General features: G+C 44.1%; 3 protein-coding genes across 4 annotated transcripts in view; 2 read left to right on the forward strand and 1 right to left on the reverse strand.

Moving 5' to 3' along the window:
- Nucleotides 1–20,740, reverse strand: part of fhl2b (four and a half LIM domains 2b) — a 32,745-nt gene extending 12,005 nt beyond the window's left edge. The window contains exon 1 of the mRNA XM_042079965.1: nt 20,587–20,740. The gene's annotated coding sequence lies outside the window, so the exon portion shown is untranslated. The remainder of the gene's footprint in view (nt 1–20,586) is intronic.
- dph3 (diphthamide biosynthesis 3) lies at nt 4,510–7,887 on the forward strand. The gene is made up of 3 exons (XM_042079986.1): nt 4,510–4,686; nt 4,966–5,040; nt 5,186–7,887. Exons 1-3 carry the CDS (start codon nt 4,579–4,581, stop codon nt 5,255–5,257), a joined length of 255 nt encoding a protein of 84 aa, XP_041935920.1. The 5' UTR covers nt 4,510–4,578; the 3' UTR covers nt 5,258–7,887.
- The window catches only part of nck2b (NCK adaptor protein 2b), a 52,413-nt gene continuing 35,082 nt past the window's right edge, over nt 8,638–25,968 (forward strand). For both annotated transcript variants that reach the window (XM_042079952.1, XM_042079953.1), the window contains exon 1: nt 8,638–8,842. The gene's annotated coding sequence lies outside the window, so the exon portion shown is untranslated. The remainder of the gene's footprint in view (nt 8,843–25,968) is intronic.

A 25,968-nucleotide genomic window follows, 5' to 3' on the forward strand; every position in this document is an offset into this window, starting at 1 on the left:
GCATACTGACAGAGATATTACTAGATTTTGTTGTGTGTTTTATGCCCTTCACAAACAACCTACTGTAAGTCTGCACCAGAAGAGATTTTTAAAGGGACACTAGGCAACGTTTTCGTGTTAATTAATCATCTTCGTAAGTCGGTATATGGTTAAATGAGTCATTACGGGGCGAATGAAGGCTCTCTCGCCCGCCCCTACTGCCTGTAGGAAGAATATCCCACTTGCAAGTTCGGTGTATCCTACCCGCCGACCGAAGCAGGATCAGTTTACAGCACAGAGGCAGGCTAATGAAACGCTAGAGATTGTTGCAAACGTGTGTATAATGGCAGAGCCAGTGAAGAAGCAGCGAAAACCCTTGACGGAAGACGCAAAGAAAAGGAAAAGAGCTTCAGACCGAGTGAGGGGGAGTTTCGTAGAGAAAAAGCATCAGGCTTGCCTGGTGTCCCTTTAAATCATATAGTTTTAAAAAGAGCATGTTAATTCAGCATCTATATAGTCTGTTTTGCTGTCAGTTCCTCTAGCTCTTAGAGACTACTGAATAGGCTTTCTATTAATGAAACAATTATTTACTATATGATGGTCGATGTTTAAATGCCTTGTGTTTCAAAAGTGTATTTCGAACATCAATCACATACAAATATTCTATTTTCTAAAGTATAACTTTCTTTCTTCATATCCCGTGAATTTGTGACAGAGCTCATAGTAAAGACTAGTAAAGAATACAGCTATTTTTCTCACATTTACCAATGTTTATCACGCTTCATGAAATCTAAATTATGGTACTGAATACTGAGGAAGGAGTCTGGTAATTTAAGAGTGCTGTTTTAAGAGTGCTGTTTGACCACCAGTCAGGTCTTTAACTGTCATGGCTGTGTTGGAGTCAGTGTTATTGGCCTGATATTTGATTACAGTTTTTAAAAATACATTGCTTACAAATTCAGATAAACACCGCCTGCATCATCATCCTAGCATAATTCTAGGATCTATTTTTCTTGTAATATTTGAACATGTTCTCAACTGGTACTAAAAATGTCTTCTAAACATATATGTAGAGGCAATGATTCCAATGCAATTCCAAAGCAAACTTAATTTATCTTAATTTGTTGTAAATGAGCATTTCACTGAAATTCTTGCTGAAAGTCTTAGTAGAAAGCCTCCTGACTGAACTGCACTAAACTCATTTCCCATGTAGTCCAAATTCAGTCTCTCACGGAATTCCACAGCTGTGAATGGTTATTTGATGACATTTGAGACCATTTTCTGTCTTTTAGTATACTAGTGCAGTGCCCGTTAAAACATGCCATTCCTGTAGAAAACCAATAGCCCAAGTACATGTCCACAGGTATGTCTGCTTTAAAAATAGGATGATAAGGAAAAACATAATTCCAGCTAAGCATTCAATAATGAATACTGAATATTATATTATTATATATTAGCCTATAATTAATGTGCAGTAAGCAGAATTTAGGCATGGCTGCATGTGACATTTTTAAAGATCAAAATGGCATAGCCTGAGTTAAGGCTATATGTTTATTGTTAAGCTTACTGAATAACTTCCTAATATAGAGAAGACAAACCATTTTGTGGAATGATGCATCATCGTATGAAATTTGCAATGATGTGACTCAACAATTTCACTTTCGAAAAAATCCAATAAAGCGGAAAATCCGTTCTCGGCTTGGTCCAAGGATTCCAACGATACCTCATTTTTGAAAATCGGGAATACAGGTCAAAGGTTACGTGCGTAAACGCACGTCCAACTTTGGCCTGTTGGTGGCGCTAGAGCGCTCAAGCTGCCGACTTTAATTAAAAAATGACGAAATTAATCATAGGACTGTCCACAATCAGTGTGCCAAATTTTACAACTTTTTACCAGACGGGCTGCCATAGACTCCCATTACAGAAACAATCGGGTCAAAGGGTCAAAAGTTGCATGCGTGAACGCACGTCCAACTTTGGCCTGTTGGTGGCGCTAGAGCGCTCTAAGTGCCGACATGAAACTTGGTGAAATGAATCATGGGACTGCCCCCAATAAGTGTGCCAAATCACTTCAGAACTTTTTACCAGACGGTTCTATGGTAGGATTGCCACCTGTGTCTGACAAAAATCCTGGACATTTTGACCATCCAATCGACCTTTTTGTTTGTAAGCAATGGCACCTTTCGCACATCTAACCCAAGTCATTCTAAGCGACAATTGTATAGCTAAAATTAGTAAGAATGACAATTTCTAGTTATTTGTTTAGATAATTGCTTTATTTAATAGCAGACCTTTATTATTTTGTTATATTTTCAACAGTTTTTAGTTGTGGACACCTGGGGGCAGTATTGAGAAAAAAGGGGGAATACATAATTAGGTTCTGCTTTTTTGCTTATGTGGAATAAACTTTCCTTTCTCTGTCTCTCCTTGTCCCACACACTCTCCGTCTCCACCTTACCATTTCTAATGAACCTCCACGGTGCGTGCCCCCACCACCACCACCCATGTTATGCTACGTCATTTTTGTAGAGCCAATAAGGCTGTGCATATGTTTATAGACGTAGGCACGCTTCAATTAAACTGAAATACACATTTTGCGCATCATGTACAAAAATCCGGGACATTCAGTGTCCAGGATTTTTATTTTTATTTTCCTGGACAGACCATGAAAATCCTGGACAATCAGGAAAATCCTGGACAGGTGGCAACCCTATTCTATGGGCTGCCATAAACTCCCATTACGGAATAAGCAATGTAGCCTATTATATATATATATATATATATATATATATATATATATATATATATATATATATATATATATATTATAAGCAATGTAACGCGGTTTCTAAGCTAAAACATTTTTTGTCACATACAGCTAACATCACCTCACCATCCGCTAGCTGCCCGAGCCCCGAATACACTGTAAAAAAACGTGGTCTCCGTGGACAGCCTAGGTTCCAAAATAACTTGGGCAAACCTTGCCCATAAAAACATAACAAACTGTTCCAGCAAATCATGCGCGTTTGGGAGAGTTTCAATTGCACAGCAGGGAGGGGGAGGGGGGTAGCGAGCTAGCTCTCTGTTTTGTTTGAAAGTTACCCTGCATTACTTATAGCACCTTTTAAAAAACACACGGGAGACAGTTGCAACAGGTATTGCGTTTTTTTTTTGTTTATTTGATGCAAAAACATTGGCATAAGTGCACCTTTAATAACACACGGCCAGTGTAGGCTAGCTACTTGGTTGCGGACAAGTGCACAGACTCCACAGATGTGCAGTTGTACCAGCTCCCTTTATAAACTGGACTTTTATTTTCAAATGAAAATAAAAGAGAAAAGCATTTTTGCAGATTTGCAGAATGTCTCTGTTACTTTTTCTTCATAACAGAATCCAATCCCACTGTTACTCCAAGTGCAGAGCTCCCTCATTACGTAATTGCATACCGTCTGTATGGACCAGAAGCTCATAGGCTACTGGTTTGCTTCTACGCTGACATAGGTCCTCCAGTGGAATGCAAAGAGAGAGATTTAGAAGGACAACTGTAATCTTATCTGACAGACTGGGTCACTTCACCCAGCAAGGGACCTACAGTGTTGACAATAAGAGTAATTGCCTAATTATGTCTGAGCTGCTTATTTGCAAAAACTGTCATGTGAAACTTGATTCATAGCAGCTTTAAATACATCTAGGGGGAAGTCAGGTACATTGTGCCACTATTTGGCAAACATGTTGTGTAAGCTATTATGCGACAAACAGTGATGTACAGTAGTGGAGGCTAAACGCAAGTAAACATAGTTCATCCACCTCTGAAATTTCAGAACAGTTTATCCACCTCTTAATAGAGTTTATCCACCTCTCAAAATAGTTTACCTATTGCAACTTTTAACATTCAAAAATCACACTGTATTGCACATTCACAATGTGCACTCACGAACACTCTAGGAACCATTTAATACCACTGGTATTGTAATAAACATTGGACAATAATCTCCACCATCAAAAAACTCTGAATGCCTTTTTTAAAAATCTGATACCGCATGGCGCAGTTCACCTCACCGTGATCACAGAATTCATAGTTTACCCACCTCTTATTTTACCACTACATCCCTGGCCACGAAGGTCTCCAACGCATCTCCAACTTTCTCTGGCCCAATTTACCTGATTTCACCTGCTATCATCACCAATTTGATATCATCAAATAATGAGATTATGAAAAATTAACTAACCACAATACTGGGATACTGTTGGTTATGGGTAGCATGAAGTAGGCCTATATCCTGTGCATATTTTTATGTATTTTTGTCATTTTAACACACTTACTAATTACTTGTATGAATTGTCCAAACATATTTAAATACATTTGCCAAATGTTACATTTCTGTGTCTTGGATGGATTCTGCCTTGTTTAAACTTGCATCACTTGACCTCTCTAGGGAATGTTTCCCCAACTATTTTCATTGGCATCGCTGCCCTCTACTGGCAGTATGCGCAAGTTCAGCATGACGTCAGTTGCAAGCGACGCAGTCGTCATCAGATCTTTCCAGAGGAGTTTCGCGTGTCAGTCATTCCTGAAGGAGTGCATACAAATCCACAGAAATGGCTGTTTTTCACGACGAAATCGAAATAGAGGATTTTGAATATGACGAAGACACAGACACATACTATTACCCTTGTCCGTGTGGAGATAGATTTGCAATTACCAAAGTAAGTTTACGAAATCGCTAGCATGCTGATTGATGGGAGTCATAGCAGAGTAACGTCAAGCCTGTTAACTTTACTTTTGCTCTAGTCATATTGTATCTCATTCCCTATTGTTGATACCGTATATAGAACACAGCTGAACAAAATACAGCTGTAACGGTTACCAGGGTGGAGAGATTGGACAGCATTCCTGCACGTTAGCCTACATAACAGTGTATGTTAATCTTACACAGTGAACTGTTTTAGGTTGGGTTTTATATGACGTGTTTCGTATGCTTTTAGGAAGATTTGGAGAATGGTGAAGAAGTAGCGACGTGCCCAAGCTGCTCCCTTATAGTTAAAGTCATCTATGACAAGGTTTGTGAGGCTGTTTAAATATTTCAGATACTAAGGTGTGCAATACAAACGAGATCTTCCAAAACAGAGTTTAATAAAAGTGTAATTGCTGTATATTTACTAAAATAGGACCATGGCTCAAGTGGGTTCTCTATCTCATTCACAGGAGGACTTCATGAGTGGAGAAGTTATAGAAGCACCGACTGCAGACAGGAGGCTGGAAGTCTCCCAGAGTTGATCGTCATGACTGTCATCAGTTAGGCCTCCACAAATACAAAGTCTATGGGCCTCCACCTGACTCCATAGGACAACATGGGCTTGTTTATGGAAGAATGCACACAGAGACATATAGCTCACATATATGATGGACTTGATTGAGAAGACATAGATAGCACTGCCATTTTTGCACATATTGTAAATTAGTTTTTTGGAAGCTATTTATTTTTTTATTGTATAAAGGTCGAAGCAGGACGAGAAGATGTGCCTGAGCCGAGTGTTTTGTTTGCTTGGACACCACCAAGTGGTTAAACACGGTTGAAACATCTATGCCTGTCTCATATTTTTAGCGGTGCACGAAAATTGTTCGATGACCAGATGCAAGCAGATACTCCGTTCTAGTGATTGGGCAATGAAGTTCTTGAATGCATACACCTGTTTGTATGCACAGAGTGCATTTAAAACTACACATGGGAGTTTTTTTGAAAGAAATTAACCAATAATGCCATTCTTTTTTTTTTCTAGCAGCCTTTTTAGCAGCATTTTAACTAACATTGTATGATTGTTGGAAAAGCTAGTCAACTCTGTTTGATTGTGACCTTAGAAGATTCCAGCTAATACAAAATGTTGTTGCAGAGCTAGAAAGCATAAACAGCTCACAGGGATACACAGCTTGTGATTAAGAAAGTTAAGCAAATCAAGGATAGTTCTTGAATCAATGCATTGAATGCATTAAGTCAATGAAAGGTTCACCATCAGTATGACAAAGATGGACTTACACACACACACTCACACTGTCTCTCTTTCTCTTTCTCTCTCTCTCTCTCTCTGATTACGTCCAGAAACAAAATATTGATCACTCTCTGTAAAATCAGGCATAATCCAGGAAAGCAGTGTCAGCTTTGCTAAAGTTTGTCTATATGATGTTTTGGTCCCAAAAGGGGGCTTTTATTTAATTCCAACAAATTTACATTTGTTCGTGTGTTGATTTTTTTTCAAAATGTTTTAATGCGTCATCCGGGAAGCTAATGTGAATCACATTACATATGACATTAGGGCAGCACGATTTGGGGAAAATATCTGCGATTTTTCTGACCGATATGGTTTTTAAATGTCAATGAATTGGTTCAATATTCCAGATGTCCAGAAGTTGTGGCGCTTCTGATTGGCTAGCGTGCCGGGTGCGTGCGAGCCAAAGCACTCCTGATTGGCTGTGAAGCTCACCAGTCGGGAGTTTTGTGCTTCTTGCATGCTGTGCACTCACCAAACAGAAGTGGCACAGTCAAGGAGGATGACATTAATATAAAAGTCATAAATGTGACTAGATTATCTGAATTAGATAATTGTGTTGTTCATATCGTGATTGCCAATTGTGACGCGATAATTGTGCAGTCTTACATGAAACACATGATCTGGGAATACATGTTTGGGCATGGATATAGTCTTCCCAGACTTTGTAGGATGAAATACATGTTTTCAGTATGATAGCAAATTAAATGATTGCCTACCATTGATTTTAAGTCCTACAATCAGAGAGAATAAGAGTAAAAAAGTTTGATGTTGAGGGCAAAAACTATGAAAAGTACCAATATGGCATCAATTAATGCATTCAATCTCCACAACTAATGGGTGTTGTTTTTAACATGAAATCTATGTGGAAAAAGCTGCATGTTCTTTATGTCGTTTAGTGTAAAGTGTCAATGCCATACATCATGCACCACTCAGAAATACATTTAGTACTGTTTTAGCTCTGCTCCATTATGGGTGTTATTTCCCTTGATGTTAAACAATGATTACTTTTATCTAGGTGGTACATCATTAACGCTGCACTAAATTGCCATTGAGCTATTTTCACATATACTTTAGGGAGTCAGCCCTCAAATCATGTGACATTTTTTGCACTTTTTCCCATATCTATAGGGTGTTAAAGAAAATCATACAGTCATACAGAGCTTGGACCGACTAGGAATAATAGTTTTACAGATATTAATGTCCAAAGATGCCTTCCCAAATAATGTGTAAAAATGAAATAATATCAGGGGCTGGAAATATTTGAACAAAAATATTTTACAGGCCTTGGTTTTGAGACTCATTCAGAAGATTTGAAAATATCTGAGACGTATAGTGCAACAATCTTATCTGATCTGACTCATGTTAAATCATAATTCCATAAGCTAAATTACTTTAATGAATTCTGTTTTTCAAACCATGAAGTGGATTGCTTACAGTAGCATTGGTTTTCTTCAAAGCAAAATGATAAGTTAACATGATGTATGTGTCTTTACATTATTTTTATTTACTTAGTTTTTAGTTCCTGTCAGTCTCAATAACCCTCCTCCAATCCTTCACTACACGACGTCTCTGCTTTTGCCCGGTCTTCTAACAGCCATCTTACAAAACATACATATTTAACACTCTTTCTGCAGTAGCAAATGGCTATGATAAATTAATGAACACTTCCCTAATTCATTTCCATAAACATTTAATTCATGTGGTGGACATAGCTAAGAACTTAACCCAAAATGTTCTGAAGAGCTCTTAAATCAGTAGGCTGCTCTGCAGACTCACATTCTCATTAAGCATTTTTATAAAACATGAAGGCTGTTCTGTTCAGCCGTTTTAAGCAACACCATTAAACGAAGAAGATCTGAATCTGAATTTTTTTTTGCATTATGGGATTCTTATATATAATGTTTAATGATGACAACTTGAATTTGGTGCATTTGAATTCTAAAACATTTCTAAATCCTGTATGCGTACTTCCTTATGTATTTTTACCCTGGGTCACATTTGTATTAGAGTAATTTCACCTCTATTCCCCTTCAACGTAAAGGCCCATAGTGCTATAGTCTAGGCATGTACAGAATATGCACAAGATTCTTCAGACAGGTCCTTATGGTATTTTGCCCAAAACATGTCACAGATATCGGGAAATTGTGTCAACTTGTAAAAAGGGGCACCCTCAGGTTGTGAAATAGCTTAGCCTACCGGGTGTTGCTTTATAAGGAATACCCTTTGCCCTGTAGAGGCCTACTGTTGTCTTCAGTCAACAATCTGATGTTCAGGAATCATGTAGAGAGAAGTCAGTTTATCTAACTGCAAACCTATTACTTTCTGCTCACAGAAGCTGAAAAAAACACTGACAATATGTCTGTTTGCATGTGGCAGAGTTTAAACTCCTGGAGTTGTGATTAAGACTGGTTTTCAGATGTCAGCATTAAGCCCAAGGTGAAGATGGCCCAGAATGTGTCACTTCATAACTTCTTGCTAACTGTGTGTATTAGGAAGTTCATCAAATTAGCACTCTCACTCTCATCAGCATCAGTTTCTCCCACCTCTGTCAAGCGCGTGGCCTTTGAGACAACGCGACTGCTGATCCAGCCTGGGCGGCGATGACGTCACTGTGCTAGGCAGTGTGGGTTGAGCCGAAGGTAGTGAGACTGGAGCCGACTGTCTAGCAGACTTTCAGGGCCTGCGAGAAGGAAGCTAGGACGGATTTTTTTTTACACCGAAAGTTTGAAAAGCGAACACAGGACATATTTAACGAAAAGGTCTCCGTTTTTCATTGAACGCCGCTTTGCAGGAGCCATCCGGCATTACAAGCAAGGTAAGACGGACATGCGAATGAGCAGAACTGAGCGTAAAGTTGATGTGATGGTGGTAGCTTGACGGGAGGTAGAGTTGGTGATGATAGCTAGCGGCTCTGCCTTTACTTCATTCGCAAAATGTTGTTGGCTGAAGCGCTATTGAGGCTGTTGAATTGCCCAAGGGAAGTTTGAAACGAACACAAAGTGACAGGGAAGTCGAATGGAATGCCACTGATTTGTATTTGTAATTTGTTGATCCTCGTCGTGCAATGTGGCTTTGTGTGTGGTGTTCGGCAATACAATAGGCAGTGGGATGGTACGTTAGCCTGTGGTGGTGGTGGCGGTTGTTGTGTTTAAACATTGCGGTTTAGGATATGTTTCATGTAACTGAATAGCTTTAGCGTTTAACACAACATAGGCCTACATACTATAATTTTGACAACTCAGTTTTCTTTATCTGGCTAAATCATTTGTGCTCTCTGACCACATCAGATGTAGGGAGCCGCTTGCCGTGGGGGTCCACTCATCAATTTGGTGAATTTTGAAACCGATCGGCAAGAACAACACTAAATAAAAACCTCTGTCAGAGCAAATAAGTAATTGAATACCAGACTGGATGTTCAGTGACAATTTCAGAATTTCCTTTGAAATGGGATTGCCATATCAGCACTCCAGTAGAACTCTCTCTCTCTCTCTCTCTCTCTCTCTCTCTCTCTCTCTCTCTCTCAGGTTTCAGTGCTAGATTGTAAGTCCATACACAGAGGGATAGTGGGCTATGCTGTTGAAGGTAGTAGGAATCATAATAATGCAAACAAAGACCAACCATACTAGCCTACACAACATTCATACACAACAAGTCATTTTAACGTTGAACTTCATTACACTACGTGATCTAAAATACATATTGTCATTTAACAAAACACTTCACCCATGACAGTATTCAAATATATCACTGTCATGTAGGCTATGACAGCTGCCTTTATATTTATTTATTTATTTTTGCTTGTCATGCATATTTAATCACACAGGTGCACTGTGTAGCATAAACCACTGCAACCATCTGCACAATGTCACCGTCACTCATTTTTGGCCTATCAATGTGAGCTGAATCACCCTGTTTGGAGACACGGCATGCCCTGCCAGCCCTGTAGGAGATTAAGGCCATTGGGTTCTCGGTGTTTCAAACCCTCTTATGATTCCCTCATTCAACCTGCTGTGGTCAAATGTTGTAAACTGTTTCCTTACACACACACACACACACACACACACACACACACACACACACACACACACACACACAGACGAACACTGACGTATTTTCGTCAGCCAATGACTAATGGATAATTGAGATCCAGAAAGTCATGCATTAATTATGGACCACATAGAGTGGCACAAACGGTGCCAGTTACCTTTGAATAATCATTAGCATAGGTTCATGTGGGTTCACAGTCTGTCACATTACATCTCATACATCTCCATTATTTAATGCAAGCACTGAGACCACTGCTTTAAGATGGAGTAAATATTACAGTATACAGATATATTAGCAGTTTATCAGAGATCACTGGAGGTAAGATCTTTAGACGCTTGTTGTTGTTATGTTTTTTCTTATTTGAGTAATTCTCTTCAAATCCTGCCCTCTTGCACGATTTTGCCATACTTGACACGACACTATTGGTTAGTCCAGAGTCAATCTTCTCACTAATTTACTACTAATTCAACAAAGCACCGATGAGGAAAGCTGCCGGCTTGATAACCCCAGTGACATGCTCTTGAAGGCTTTTCTGTTGGTGATATTTTGCCCACAAAGGTTGCTTTGTTGGTGATTTTGTTTTTGATGGTACATATGCTTGGTTGTTGACTGGTCACTGTGGGAAATCCCCAACCTACAGCACTAGGAATTTCACATATCTGTCCATCTGAAATTAGTGCAGGAGGCAACAACACTGATACTCATGCCAATTCATCCCCATCTTCTGAACTAGGGCTGTCACAATGTTATGGACATGATACGGACTAGTGATGGGCAAATTAAGCTTTGGTGAACCACTGAACCACAGCAGTGTAAAGCTAGCAACACTAATGGGAAAAATCCAATATGGCTGCCACATGTAGATTTTTCAACATAAAAGTCCTTACCCAAACCAGAATATGTAACCAAAAATATTGGTTTGCTAAGGACTTTTATGTTGAAAAATGTATGTGTGGCGGCCATCTTTTTGCTTTTCAGCTAGTGTCGCTAGGTTCACACTGCTGTGGTTCAGTGGTTCACCAAAGCTTCATTTGCCCATCACTATGATACGGACCTCAAGGTTCAATACACCAGGTGCACAGAGAACACAACGATACATGGACAAACGTAATGCTCACTCTCATTCTTACCCTGATAGAGGGAGCACACTATTTTAGAGTAGTGGGTAGAGACCACTGGGGTGTCTGTATCTGGGGCTGAGGGGGCTTAGGAGGTATAGGAGTTTTTGAATAATCGGAGGGTTGCTGGTTCGAGCCTGTCTTCCCCTGAACACATGCTGAACCCCAAACTGCTCCCGATGTGCTGGTTGGCGCCTCCTCCTGATTGGTGTATGAATGCGTGACTTATGCCTGGGTGGGTGGTGGGTGCATGTGAAGCATTCCTCTCTAAAGTGCTTCGAGTGCTCGGATGAGTAGAAAAGCGCCATATAATTAGCCGTGGCCTACCGGTTAGCGCTACGTACTATTAACCGGAGGGTTGCCGGTTCGAACCCTGACCAGTAGGCACGGCTGAAGTGCCCTTGAGCAAGGCACCCAACCCCTCACTGCTCCCTGAGCGCCGCTGTTGTTGCAGGCAGCTCACTGCGCCGGGATTAGTGTGTGCTTCACCTCACTGTGTATTCACTGAGTGTCACTAATTCACAGATTGGGTTAAAAGCAGAGACCAAATTTCCCTCACGGAATCAAAAGAGTATGCTATACTCATGGCCAGGTCCGGTGGGAGGGATGCTTGCAGAACCATACAGGTCCATCATGTCCAAACATATGAACCGAACCATGCACGACTCCTCTGCACCATGTACACACCAAGGCTTGGGAAGCAGAATGTCTTACACTGGATGCTGGAATTTACATATCTGTCAAATGAATATAGTGGATATGATTTAGAAATGTTCCACATGTATATAACCAATCATCTGGAGAGAAAAGTGTTTTAGACATGAAGATATCTGCCCTGTTCCGAATGTATGATTTGAAAATATGATTAAAAATATACTTGCTTTAACAGGCAAATAACTGTTAAAGTTGATAAGCATATCAATATATTGATAAGCATATTGATAAGCACATTACATGTTTTAATTGTTTGCCAATTATACGATGCAAGTGATAATGATAAATGTAATTTGTGCTGCTAATTTGTGATTCCTATCCCATTTGTCTTTCCATGTCTACGACACGGTGCGGGTGTTAACTGTTAATGGCTGTAACCCTCTCAACTGAACATCATGTAGATATTTTGTGCATTAAGTCATGGTGGTTTTTGTTTTGCTGGTATTGGAGTTATTCTTCAATTATAGTCTGGGAAGCCATAGTCACTCTTTTTTCCTACTGTGGGCCTTGTTGAATATTTTATGAGAGTACTGTGAATCATTTTGGCCAGGAGTTAAAAATAAGATGTTCTAATATTAGACTCCTCAGAATGAGTTCTCTGTTCTTCACGCTATCTCATCCCACTTTGTTATGGCCTGCTTGTCCCTCTCTTCAAAGTTTTTTTGCATCTGATAATGAATGAGTCATCACTGCAATAGTGTACATTCAGTGTGCTGGTTCTAAAATCAATTCTGAATAATTTAATAGATATATTATGATATATAATAAGGACTTACTACCATGTTGGTCTGTAACACATACCGGTATTTGTGAAGGAGCAAAGGTCTTATGTGCCACTGCTGTTAAATCTCGAGTTGTGTTTCATGAATGTGACCCATGGATGTTTCTCATAGAGTTTGTGTGATCTTAACATGGCTGTTTCATACCTTTAATATAAGGTACGGGGGGATTTGAATCTGAACACTACTACATTTGTGTTTTTGCCAAAAAAGCTTGGCTGATTTAGTTATTAAACACTGGGGCATACAAAGCTCAGCCTATACTGCAGAAATCACAGATGTTTGGAATGTTATATAGCCGTTTGTTTCTACAGTAACTTACCTTTGGTACAAAAGAATAACTTAAGATTGTCAGGTTGTTTATCTACAGTACACTTTCAATTTGTCAGTGTTTATTGGCAGGGGTCAAAGGGCAATGTATTGTTTTTTTTTTAAAGTATATCTTTTTGGGCTTTTTATGCCTTTAATTAGATAGGATAGAGGAGATTGACAGGAAGTGAGTGTGAGAGAGAGTCGGGGTGGGATCCGGAAAGGACCACGGGGCGGGAATCGAACCCGGGTCGCCGGCGTACGGTGCAGGTGCCCCAGCCAGTCGCGCCACTGCTGGGGCCACGCAATGTATTGTTTAGGTTATGTCTATTGGTGGCATGGTCCAGCTACATAGCTATTAAAGTAGCATACATACATCTACCCTTTATCATGTCATATGGTTTTACACGTTTGTTACATCATATTTGTACTGGCCCCTTGTAGATTGACTGGCCCAGAAAAGTCACTTTCACACAAAACTGTTAATTTATGACGTTGTAGGCCAACGAACTTGCTGTTTTACTTGCCCTGGGGCTGTGGGCCATTGTTTATGTTGAACCCTGCATGTTGTGGGAGACAAGCAGAGTTGAACATCACAGTTCAGAATAATTTGCATCTCTCTGTCAGCTGCAGTAGCTAACATCACAATGTTATCTAGTAGACATAGTATAACAGAAGGCTCCGCCCAGTATTTGGAGGTGCTCTACTACTTAACTCATCACTCGCTTGCAAGTGGTGGAGGACATAATATGCTCCGGGATGCAGCAAGCAGCAGTACACACAGTCACACCCCTCTCAGGTCAGTAGTGATCCATATCTGGACAGTAGTGTGGCCCTCTGAAGATATAAGCCCAGTGACGGCTCACGCAGGACATTGTTTTCGTTGTGTTTGCATTGCATCCCTTGATTTGAATGTTGAATGTGTGTGTATACGTGCTGTTTCTTGCCACTTCCTCAGCATTATTAACTTGTTAGAAATTGCCGTCCGAGTTAAGCGCCACGTGGGTCCGAACTCCGGGCAGCCAGCAGCAGCGTTAGCTGGGGTCACGGCCCGGCCCCAAACCTGCGTCAGAGGGTTTGGTGACATTTGGGTTTTGCATGGGACGTCCAGCAGGCAAACAGTGATATGTAAGCGCTATATCCTACTGAGACTGTCCAAACGAGTGGACGCTGAGCCGCCTGCCGATGGATTAGAGGGAACAGAAGGCGTGCACACACACCCACACACGCACATGCACACACATGCACACACACACACACGCACACACACACACACACACACACACACACACACACACACACAAACACAAACATTTGGGAGGGCTTGGCTGTGGCAACGTGCATTTTATGGCACAGCAGTTTTTCCTCAGCACCCCACCAGCAAAGCGAGGGAATTGTATCAGAGAGGCAGACTGGAGTGCTGACAGTCTGTGCATTGTCTTCAGAGAGAGAGAGAGCAGGGGAGACATGGGGGAGAGAGTCAGATTAAGGAGGAGGGAGGACTGCTCTTGCTGCAGTCTTAGCCTGGCAAACTCACTCATACAACTTGGATTAACAATGTTTTATTCTGTTGGCCGTCTTTGTTGTCTTAGGAGAGAGGGTGTTTGTGAGCCAGTTTGTTTTGTTTGTGTACGGTTAGGTTAGATATTGGCTCTTAATTAAAGCTGATGACTCATTCCTACCATGGCAATGCTTGTGGTGCTAGAATATCATTTATTAATCTGTATCCAATAAAAACAGGCCAAGAGCTTGTCAACACTCCAAAGTATATTACAGCTTTAATTGTGATCCATGCTTTTCCATGTTGACTACAGATTTTGTATTTTTATGGAGTGTAATCAAGTACTCATTTGATTGACCATTGGATGTGGACAATCGTCTGTTTTCATTTCCATGGTCATGGTCATGGCCTAATATCTCCCTCTCCGCTTCCTGCTCACAATACTTTCTTATTTATGTTTATTTTTTAATCATGGAGTTGTTTGGAAAATAAGTTGCATCCTGTTTGTTTTTTTCCAGCTGAATTTCCCTTTATGCAACCCCCTAAACCAACCAACCAACCAACTAGCCCAACTGCTCACTCCAACTTTGCTTATGAGCAGGGTGCTGGATTTGACAATTGTTGTCCTTTCCAGCCTAATTCAGTGGGTACACTGAGTAAGTGTTTATTTTCAGTGAGGGAAACTGAAACATGTTGCATGTTAGGGAGTTCATGTCTCATACACTTTAGTGCTTGTGGAGCAGACATTCAGACACACTACGTAGAGGCCATCCCACACAGGAGTACTGCTTATTGCTTGGAAAGACTTGGCATATTGACTATTCTTCTATTCATATAAAGCACATTGAATTGCCTCTGTGTATAAAATGTGCTATGTAAATAAACTTGCCTTGCGTTGGCAATAAACTAGCTAAACATTGGCTGCTATTAAAGAAGCTAAAAGTGGAGTTTTTGCTACACCCAGACCAGGTTTTCTCTGTTCTGACCTGGAGCCCTCTACCCTGCATATGCTCTGTAGCTGCTCTGCCTTCGCACGTCTGATTGAATTCAGCGTGTTTGAACTGCCCTTCGGCCAACACATTATGTACCCATGTCAAGAGTACCCATGTCAAGTTCTGTCAGGTAGGCAAAGCATATATATAGGTTTCACAAGTAAAACCTTACACAGCAACTTAGGTATACGCAGGAATGTCCATGTGTACAAAATTGTCACATGACCTGATGGAAAACGTAAGTTACGCATGTAACTATGGATCTGTGAGACCGAGGGATGACCGTCACTACGGTCTAAAAAAGGAATGATCACCTTCGTTCTGCCTATCACCGAGACCATATGTCAACAAAGTCATGTCCATGACCTCCGGAAGCAGAACGACTCGAGCTTGTAAATAGCGAAGATTGCTCCCGGTTCAGTCTCCTACCTTGAGCGCCTCAGGATGGTCCGAGTGACAAGGATAGTGACGGTCATCCCTCAACGACTGTGTACGGGCCAGATAAGCTCTCAAAGCCCTGACTGGGCACAGAGTGAGCAACTTGTCGTGCTCTGCCTGTGAGGCAGCAGACGGCTGGAATTGGGTCAGCTCCAGAACCTGGTTGATAGACTGCTGATTTAGAACCTTAGGCAGGAAGGCTGGATTAGGCCAAAGTGACACGCCAGTGCCCCCTGCCTGCCACCTTAGGCAGTCTTCGCTGACGGAGAGGGTGCACAGCTCCCTGACGCGCTTGGCCGAACAAAGAGCCAGGAGAAAGCAAGTTTTAAGAGACAAAGATCGCAGATCTGCATCTAAAATGGGCTCATACGGGCCTTCAGTAAGTGACATTAAAACAGTGGGCAAAGTGGGAGCCCTGCCGTTGTTCAGAGTCTCCTGCACAGACTCAGCTAGCTGTTCAATGACGGACTCTGCAGGGGCCAAACCCACAGGCGCAGGGCACCTGGGTTCGGATGCCAGATCTGCCCGTCTGCTTGGGACAGAAGATCCGCCCGGCAGGGTAACTGCCATGGCTGACCCTGCAGGAGCCGGAGAAGGTCTGGGAACCAAGGCCTCGCCGGCCACCGTGGAGCAACCAGCAGAACTGTGTGTCGGCCCTCCCTGATCCTCCGCAGGACCTGAGGTACAAGAGGGGATGGAGGAAAAGCGTACAACAAGCCTGTCGGCCAGTCTTGTGACAGAGCATCCAGGCCCAAACTGCCTCCCTGTCCCACGAGAGAGTACCACTCTGGGCAGTGAGTCATTTCCGCTGACGCAAACAGGTCCACTTGTGCAGTCCCATACTGAGCCCAGACCTGCCTGACCACCTCTGGGTTCAATCTCCATCCCCCCGGGAGTGGCCCGGTCCTGGAGAGAATGTCGGCCGCCCTGTTCTCCACGCTTGGAATGTGCACTGCCCTCACTGAAGCCAGACGCGGCCATGCCCATGACAGCAACTCCTCCGCCACCTGGAGGCACCGCCGGGACCTCGTGCCGCCTTGGTGATTGACATGATACACCACCGAGGTGCTGTCTGACCTCCCCAGAACACCCCTCGCTGACAGCCCTTCCCAGACAGCTCCCCAGCCTGTCAGAAAAGCGTCTGTCGAGATGACTTGCCTCTTGTGAGGAAGGCCCCCCAGCGGAACCCCCTGGAGTAAGAACCTCCTGTCCCTCCAAGGACGCAGGGCTCGGATGCAAGCAGGAGACACCCGCAACTTCACATGCCTGTTGTCTCTCGGGTGTAGCTGAAAGGCATTGAACCAACACTTCAGCAGGCCCAGTGGCAGTACTGCAACTGCCGTGGCCATTAAGCCCAACAGCCTCCAGACTTTGTGGGCGGTGACCAGTCTGCTCAGCCGAAAGCCTGTCAGAGCCTCGGTCAAGCTGTCTGCCCTCCGTGGAGTGAGAGACGCCGTCATGCTGACCGAGTTGAGGAGGACACCAAGGAAATCCGCCTGCTGGTGGGGCTGCAAATTGCTTTTTTTCCAGTTGACCGTGAAACCCAGGGCCTGGATATGGGTCAGAACTGCTTCGGTGTCGTACACCACCTGCACCTGAGATGGGGCACAAATTAGCCAGTCGTCTAGGTACGGTAGGATCTTTAGGCCCCGGGCCTGGAGGGTGGCTAGCGCGGCTGCCACCACGCGAGTAAAAATTCTGGGGGCCAGTGAAAGGCCAAATGGGAGGACCTGAAACTGGAACACCCTGCCTTGGAAGGCGAAGCGGAGGAAGGACCTTGTGCTGGGCAGATAGGGACGTGGAAGTACGCGTCTTTTAGATCCAGAGACGTAAACCACTCCCCTTCCTGGATGGACCGAATCACTATTCCAGTGTGGACCATTCTGAATGACAGCACCTTGAGGTATTGGTTCAAGGGCCTGAGGTCGAGGACCGGCCGGTAACCTCCGTCTTTTTTGGGCACAATAAAATATTTGGCATAAAACCCAGTGTGCTGTGCGTGCGGCGGTACTTCTGAGATGGCCCCTTTCAGAAGCAACTCCTGGACCTCCTTGACAAGCACGGAATTTAAAAGGGGGTCTTTCACAGACGTCATCTTGACCCCTGAAAACGTAGGGGGCCGCCGTCGAAACTGTAGGCGGTAACCGTGAGTCACCATAGCCACAACCCAAGAGTCTGGCACAATCCCTTCCCAGGAGGTCCTGGACAGCTGGGTCGGGCAATCGACGGGCAGCCCCGGATCCCTAGGCACAACCGCCACCGCGGCCTGCACCTCTACCTGCGCCCCGTCGAGGTCTTCGCTGTCCTCAGGGCCAGGGAGTTGGGGCTGAGCTCTGGTCTGGTGCACGAAAGCGCCGGTCCCGCGGGGCAGCATAGTTGATGCTCACCTGTGGTGTTCGGGCGGGCTGCCACCGCCCATACTTACCTGATGCTGCCCTGTGGGGAACCGGAGCCCGCCTGTGGCACACACGCTGACCAGTTTCTCTAGAAGCGCCAGCCTGTTCCACTCTGTCCAGCACCCCCTGGGAGTCTGGATGGAACACATGCCCAGGCACCACGGGGAGACCTAACAGGTCTGTCCTGATGGCATCAGGGAGAGAGGTTTGGGCAAGCCACACCTGTCTACAGCACAGCACCGCAGAGGCCATAGCATTCCCCACATCACGCGTCAGCTGGGAGTGGGCTGACAGTGCGGCATCCACCAGGGCCCTTGCATCATGGTCCTCCGGGCTCATCGTTTTTCGCAGAGCCGCCAGAGTGATAGCCAGGGCATTGCCCATACGGGCTGCCCGTGCTGATGCGTCAAAGCAGGGAGTGATGAGACGGTCCGTCTTGGCACACTCCTTACGCGGGCAGCGTGGATTGGGATATGCATTGGCAGGCCCCAGGGAAGTCCAGCCGGCGATGGACTGCTCGACCGGTGGCATATCCCCCAGCCCTGAGTCGGCCGGATAGGCAGACTTTGCCAGCTGACGGCAACCTGGATTGAATTGGGGGCGCTGTAGCGACTTACCCCATGCCGTCCGCAGCACCTTCGTGTAATCCTCTGCCACGGGTATACAGGGTGGTGGGCTATTGTGCGAGACGCCTTCCCAGACGCCCCCAAGGGAAGCCATGCCCGGCATAAGGGCCTAAAGACCCAGGATCTTGGAGGCACTCAACACCCGTGACATCAAGGGACCTCCCCCGGCACCGTGGATTCATCAGTTGGCTCCACCATGTCTGAATGTAGCTCATCCAGGAGGCCGTCCCTGCTTACGTCATCAATCGTAGAGCGAGGGGCATAGAGTGACAGCACATCCACATCACCCAGATCAACATCCGCACCATGGCTCTCAGGCCTGGATGAGGAGAGACCGTCCTGGCCAGGGGGCAGAGAAGAGGATGACGTGCCCTGGAGACCCTCCAGCCAGTCCATCCTCCTAGCCAGAGCCTGGAGAGCTGAGAGAAGCGACTCCGTGCCACCACTCTCGGTCACGGCAGCTGGAGCCGGGCGTTTAGCAGGTCCAGGGACCTCCACCATACCATGCCTGGAAGGGGACTCATGTTGCTGGTCCCATTTACGCTTGTGCGTATGCTTACGGCCATGCCTATGAGAGTGGGACGGTCGGTCGGGTGAGCGCCGCCTGTCCCGTCTGCCCTCACGCACGTGTCCACATGCCTGGTCAGCCCGGCGGAGCCGTTCCTCCCTAGGAAGGTCACAGGCTGCGCTGCAGGGGCTGTCAACATCCTCCAGGAGGTGGGCGGCCCCAAGGCAAGCGGGACACTCTATATGCCCGTCATTGGGGGCCATCGTGGCCCTGCAGACTCTGCAGTAGTGTGCCGCCATAGCCTATCACAGAAAACACAATGCAATACAATACAATACAATAAGGCACTTACCTTGGCCGTTCAACGCACTGGGTCTGCAAGCAGCAGCCCGTAAAGAGAGATACACCAGTGGTGTAATACCAGTACACGGGTGGCCTGAAGCAACGTGCGGACACGCTTAGCAGGCTCACACTGGCCCAGCTAGCTGCGGACAGCGGCGACGGGGTATAAACAGATGTACAAAGAAGGCGGCCACTAGTGCGTGAACGCACGCGCCGACGTACACTAGTGGACAACTGGCAAAGAGACACACAGCAGCCCGCACCTTGTGCAAGACTGCACCTAGCAGGCACAAACAGCTAAATTTACCTTTTCAAGTAGCCTAGCACACAACAACAAAACTTATCAAGAAGCACACAGTAACAGTAGCGCCTAAGCGGCCGAGCACATACGCGCTGATCAGGCCCATACAGGTTCCGGCTGCCAGAGCAGTAAACAGAAATAATAACGGTGGCCCACGCCGGTGCGCGAACGCACCCAGCAGGCTCACACCAAGCCCCACTAGCCGCGAACAGCCAGATAAGGTACACAGTAGTTAACAAAAAACAACCCGGAAACCTGGCACACACAAAAGGGAAAATAACACTGAAACGGCGGCCCGCAGCAGTGCGCGAACGCAGGCAGCAGGCTCACACTAGCCCCTCCGCCGTGCGGTATGGGGTGAACTCAGGAAAGGCGTCAACAAGTTAAACAAAGTTAAACGAAGTTTCGCGAAAAAAAACACAGGTTATTGCCACATGCAGACTAACGAACACAGTCAAAGCAAGAAAGCAGTGAAAGTACGTACTCACATCTCACAGGTCTCAGATGAGGCGATCAAGGTGAGAGACTGAACCGGGAGCAATCTCCGCTATTTACAAGCTCGAGTCGTTCTGCTTCCGGAGGTCATGGGCATGACTTTGTTGACATATGGTCTCGGTGATAGGCAGAACGAAGGTGATCATTCCTTTTTTAGACCGTAGTGACGGTCAGAGTGAGGTCGAAACAGATCCCATTCTTTGTCCTATAACCAAAAAGCTGATTAGAAATGTCATGCTAAAAAGATCTGAGGTCTGTAATTATTGTGAGAGACTGATCATAAAGTATTTTTTTCCATGTTCAATGCTTTTCAGCAACTATATTTGAACTAACTGAACTTACATTTATTCCCTGTCAAAAAAGTCAGGGTCTTTGGTGTATGTGCTCCCTTACTACGAAAACACATGACAAAAAGACATACAAGCTTTGATATGATACTAATGTAGCATAATGTAGCCAATGTCACAGTTTAAGGGTCAAGTGTGCTTTGTTGAGCCACAATACTGCTAAAAAACAGGGCTAGCTTTGTCTCTTGGTCACCCACAACTGGACACTCTTCTGTTTGTTGCTCTGATTGATCTCTTCTTAACTCTGGATTTGTTGAGAACATGTTAAACATCTCTAATCAGTTTTACCCTCATTTAGATTCTCCCCCAAGCTAGCGCTAAGACTGTCCTCAAAACAAGCGCTGAGATTAGATTAGATTTTTAGATTAGAATCAACTTTATTGTCATTGTGCAGAGTACAAACTACAAAGACAACGAAATGCAGTTTGCGTCTAACCAGAAGTGCAAAAAAGCAGAAAAGTGCAATGTGATATACAAAGTATAGACAGGACAGGATATATAGTGCAGTGTAGACAGTAGTATACAGTTACTGAAGGTGGTTTACAGGAATATAAATGAAATCTAAATATGTGCAGTGTTTATTAGCAGTAACCTTCTAAGGGCAGAGTATGTAGTATGAACAACATGTAAATGTAAAGAACACTATGGGTGGGATGGGGGGGGGGGTGGTCATGGACACCTTAACAGGCCTGTTGGATGTTAGCAAAGGCAAGGTGAGCTGGAGTATGCTGGAGTATTTTGTTTGTATGGCCCATGGTTATCTTGCATCTCTACTACTGTAATGTCCTTCTAACAATGCTCCTGGCCTGCATGGTGAAAGCCTTACAGTTGTGGCGGAGCATCAGGTCTTCATTCAACCCAGCTCCACTGGCTACCTGAAACAGCCTGCATCAAATTCAAATCACTAATGTTGGCCTACAGAGAAAACTCCGGTTCTGCACCCACTTATTTGAATGCTCTCATAAAGACATACTGTATGCTACCCCCGGCCACTGCGCTCCTCCAAAGAGTGCCGGCTGGCGCTGCCCGGCTAGCAATCCAAACTATTCTCATATGTAGTTCCTCGATCGGTTGCTACCAGAGCAGGGACGTTCCTCTCTATCTTCAAAAACTTCTCGGAAGACCCATCTCCGAGTACCTCCTCTCCTAACACCACTAACAACCCAACACACTTAACTTGCAGGTTTTTGGTCATCCAGTCGCCACTTTTCAACATCCCTTGACTTGACCCTGAACTGTTATTCTATTCCTTATACAAGATAGTACTGATTGTTACACTTCTGTCTCCTGTTTGTACTTTACCTCAATTGTTTAATGTAATGTTTGTCTGCTTGCATGAGTTAAAGGATGTAAATTCCCCGGTGCAATGGTGGTGTGTGGACACAGCGGATTAGCTGTCAAACTGAGGTGGAGTTTGTGTGGTTTTATAAGATGGAGATCTATCTCTATGATAGCAGTAAGCATGCTTTCCTCATCCAGACTGTCCATAAGCATGTTTTCCTTGTCCAGTGTTTTCCCTGTAATCACTACCACCAGATCTATGCAACACGCGGGCTACACCGGGCATGTAACTGAAGCATTCCATTCATGGAACATATGCTGTAACAATTAGCTTCCACTCTAATCAATGGAACTGGCTACACCAGATGTGATAGTGGCGCGTACTGTACATTCAAAAAAATCAGACCAGTCTTCGCTCCGCGATTGCAACACTTCAGTTACGTGGCTGGTGTAGCCTGCCTGTGACCCAGCCACCTGTCTGCTTCCCTTCTTCCAGCTGTGACCACAGTGTGGTGGGTATGCTGCCATCGAAAATAGGCAATTTGGCCATGTTCACACGCTCATGTAGTGTTGTTGTTCTTATTACGGGAGTCTTAAGGCTATGTAATGTACCTTCTGTGTCTGGAGATAAAATTTGATTTGATGTGTGAAATTCAATTCGGAAAGCATTTGGTGTGTGTGTGTGCCTTTTGCCTTTTTGTCACTGTGGTATTGTGCTACTCTGTCCTCTCTCTCTCTGAAGTGGAGTGTCTGTCGCTCGTCACTCTAGGATAATGTGCTACTCTGTCCTCTCTCTGGAGTGGAGTGTCTGTCGCTGGTCACTCTGCTTAAGTGTTGCCGTGCTCTTCTCTAGTCTGTTAAAGCTTATTAATGATTCAACAAGCTATGGGAAGTGTCTGTTAGGGATGGGCTTATATGTCCCCTTGAATTGCCCCAAGAATAGCCATGTGACACATGATGGAATGAAGACCCCGGCTGGCAAGTTTCTGTGTTTTATGTTTATGGTTTGAGCAGATGGTTTTATCCAAAGTGACATGCAGTAATAGCAGTAAATACTATTGTATTATTATTATTATTATTATTATTATTATTATTATTATTATTATTTTAAATGAACAGATCATAGCCTACATAAAACAAATCTAACTTTACATTCTAACAATGGCCCACTTCTTTCATTGCTGTCCATCATTTCATTACATTTGAAGATGTCTGTTTCAAACAACCCATCCTTTGGCCCTAATCTTCTTGAGTCAACATGATTTAAGTCTTTTACTCTGGCTCTTGAGAGAGTGATTTTATTTTTTTTTCTCCCCCCTGAAGAAATCCTTGGCTTTAATAGCTTCTGACTCAATTGTTTTTAGCCTAATCCTTAGCCCAAATCTTCCCTGTTGTGTTTATATAAAGGGAAATTACTTTCTATAGCTGAGGTCTGACACAGCAGGCTAGCAGCAATGAACAATTAGCACCCACCACTGACCACTGCCTTGTGTGAAAGTCAGATGTGGAAAAAGCACAGTGACAGCAGCTACTACACCCCCTTCTGACTGCGTTCATCCCTATGGTTCATCCCCACTGTTTCCTTGGGTTGTCATGGCGCCAGCAGCAGCCATCTTTGTTGTCAGTCTCTCCAGCTCCTTCAGGCCCAGAGAGATTCTCCCTCACAGAGAGGAGTGTTTCCAGCGGCCTGTTCTGTCCATCTGAACAGTGAAACGCTTGATTCTGGTTTCTGCTGGATCATGTCATCACTGGACTGATGGCTCAGTCGGTCGGGCACAATGGGGGAATCCTGCTGAACACTTTTTCCGACTGCAGAGGCAGCCACAGCGAGTGCTGCTGACCCGACACAAACGCGTGAGCTATCACAGTGGACGTGGAGTCTTGCTCTGTAGCAGGAAGCAGATGTTTCATATCAGATGGCATGTGACTGGTTGAGGGGGGGGGGGATAAGGGAGAGGAAGAACCAGGTTTTGGAGCCATGCATGCGGGAGTTAGCTTGACAGCAGCATGCCTGGCAAACGTGGCCAAAAGGGTTAGGATGATGATGAGTTTGTCGTACTACTTATTGGTCACAAATGTGTGTTAGTGTTTGATATTAGTACTACTGCTCCATTTGAACCTAGATGAGTATTCCGAGTTAGAATCCAATTGAGAATTCAGAAAAACAACAAACATTGATGAGCTCAGTGCTTTTAAATAGAACATTAGACAACATTAGGCAGTACGTTAATACTCAAATGTCTACAAATGGTACCACTTAAAATTATTTACAGACTCTGTCATTTGCTGTACTAAATCAAGTTGCCCAGAACCATCAGCCCCCTACAATCATTGAAGCACATGGAAAAAAATACCCTTCTATCACACATTATTTTAGTTGCTGAGTAGCACAACAGCTCTTCTGGGAAGTAGAATGCTTGTGGTTTAAATTGATTATTATTTAGCCCGACTAGTTTTGAACCACAGACACAGGACCTCCGTTCGACACATATTGTGACTCTCCATTATAATGTCATGATATCAGTTTGTTATCCATGTAATTATTAATGTTCTGCTTGGTTGAAAAATATGTTATTGTTATTGTCATCAGTGCTGGAAACTAACTTTTATTATTGGAGCCGATAATAATAATTCAATAGTTGCAGTCCTAATTGTCATGTTAATATTTATTATCAAATCAACAAGCCGTAGTGATGATGTGCTTTAAAATGGACATGGTGTCCAGTGAATCACATTAAAAATTTTTGTAGCAATTAAAGCACAGAACAAATTGCCTACATGTTCTAGTCCAACTTTTAGCAGTGACAGCACGCATTCCATGTTCGGAGATGGAAAAGAGGAAAGCTCTTAAAGGCGCTCTCTCTCCACAGAACTTTCTAGAATTCCGCTCCCCTGCATTCCAACTTGCTAGTTTCCCCCCGAAGCGTGTTGCAGAGCTATTTATATCCCCGTGGCTGGCTGGCAGGCAGCGATGTGGAGCAAACTGCTGCTGAACAAGGGCCACAAACAGGCCATAGAGTTAATCTGTTTGTTTGTTTGTTTGTTTGTTTAAATTTCATCTAAACCATAAAGCTCTCTAGTGGATGCTGCTGCTGCTGCCTGAACAGGCAGATAGGCAGCTAATTGATCATATCAGGTTTGTGTATCTGTTGTTGGTCTTTTCCCATGGATGTTCTATCAAATGAGTTCTTCTGTGGTAGAGGCAGCACATATTCAGTGGACAAGGGCAGTGGATTTGGAATGACTGCTGTACCTGTCTACCTAACTAGCAATTCTCAGACTTTTTTTCTTTTCTGTTTTTGGTTGCAAAAGGACCAACTACTCAGAATATTAGCCTGAATAAAATCCTCAACTCATAGAAGGAAACCTCTGGTGTAGATACAACCTAAGGACTATTTTTGAACGATAACGATTGTAAACGTTCGTTGTGGACATCGCTGGAAAACACAGTTCATTTGCCTCTATTTTGTCCTGTGCGATGACTTTCTGAATAAGACTACTACGGGTGATGACTAGATCATGTTCAATCTTATCTGACCGTACATATGATCATGTTCGGCAGTGGATAAGGCCTTAGACAGTTGTTTCTTTAAACTGAACCATAATACTTTTGATGGAACCCTGGCAATTTGGATAAGGCCTTAGATCATTGTTCCTTTCAACAGAACCATATACTTTTGATGGAACCCTGGCAATTAGGTGATGCCCTCTGTATTTTGGCAGAAGGATTGTCATAGTCTGCGATGC

This window comes from Alosa sapidissima, chromosome 23 (assembly GCF_018492685.1).
Source record: "Alosa sapidissima isolate fAloSap1 chromosome 23, fAloSap1.pri, whole genome shotgun sequence".
Classification (NCBI taxonomy): Eukaryota; Metazoa; Chordata; class Actinopteri; order Clupeiformes; family Clupeidae; genus Alosa; species Alosa sapidissima.

What these genes read in the sequence shown, in the direction of transcription:
- dph3 (XM_042079986.1), top strand. Translation starts at nt 4,579, where the DNA reads ATGGCTGTTTTTCACGACGAAATCGAAATAGAGGATTTTGAATATGAC. An exon ending in ATAGATTTGCAATTACCAAA is followed by an intron (nt 4,687 to 4,965) that starts GTAAGTTTACGA and finishes GTATGCTTTTAG; the next exon opens with GAAGATTTGGAGAATGGTGA. An exon ending in TTAAAGTCATCTATGACAAG is followed by an intron (nt 5,041 to 5,185) that starts GTTTGTGAGGCT and finishes TCTCATTCACAG; the next exon opens with GAGGACTTCATGAGTGGAGA.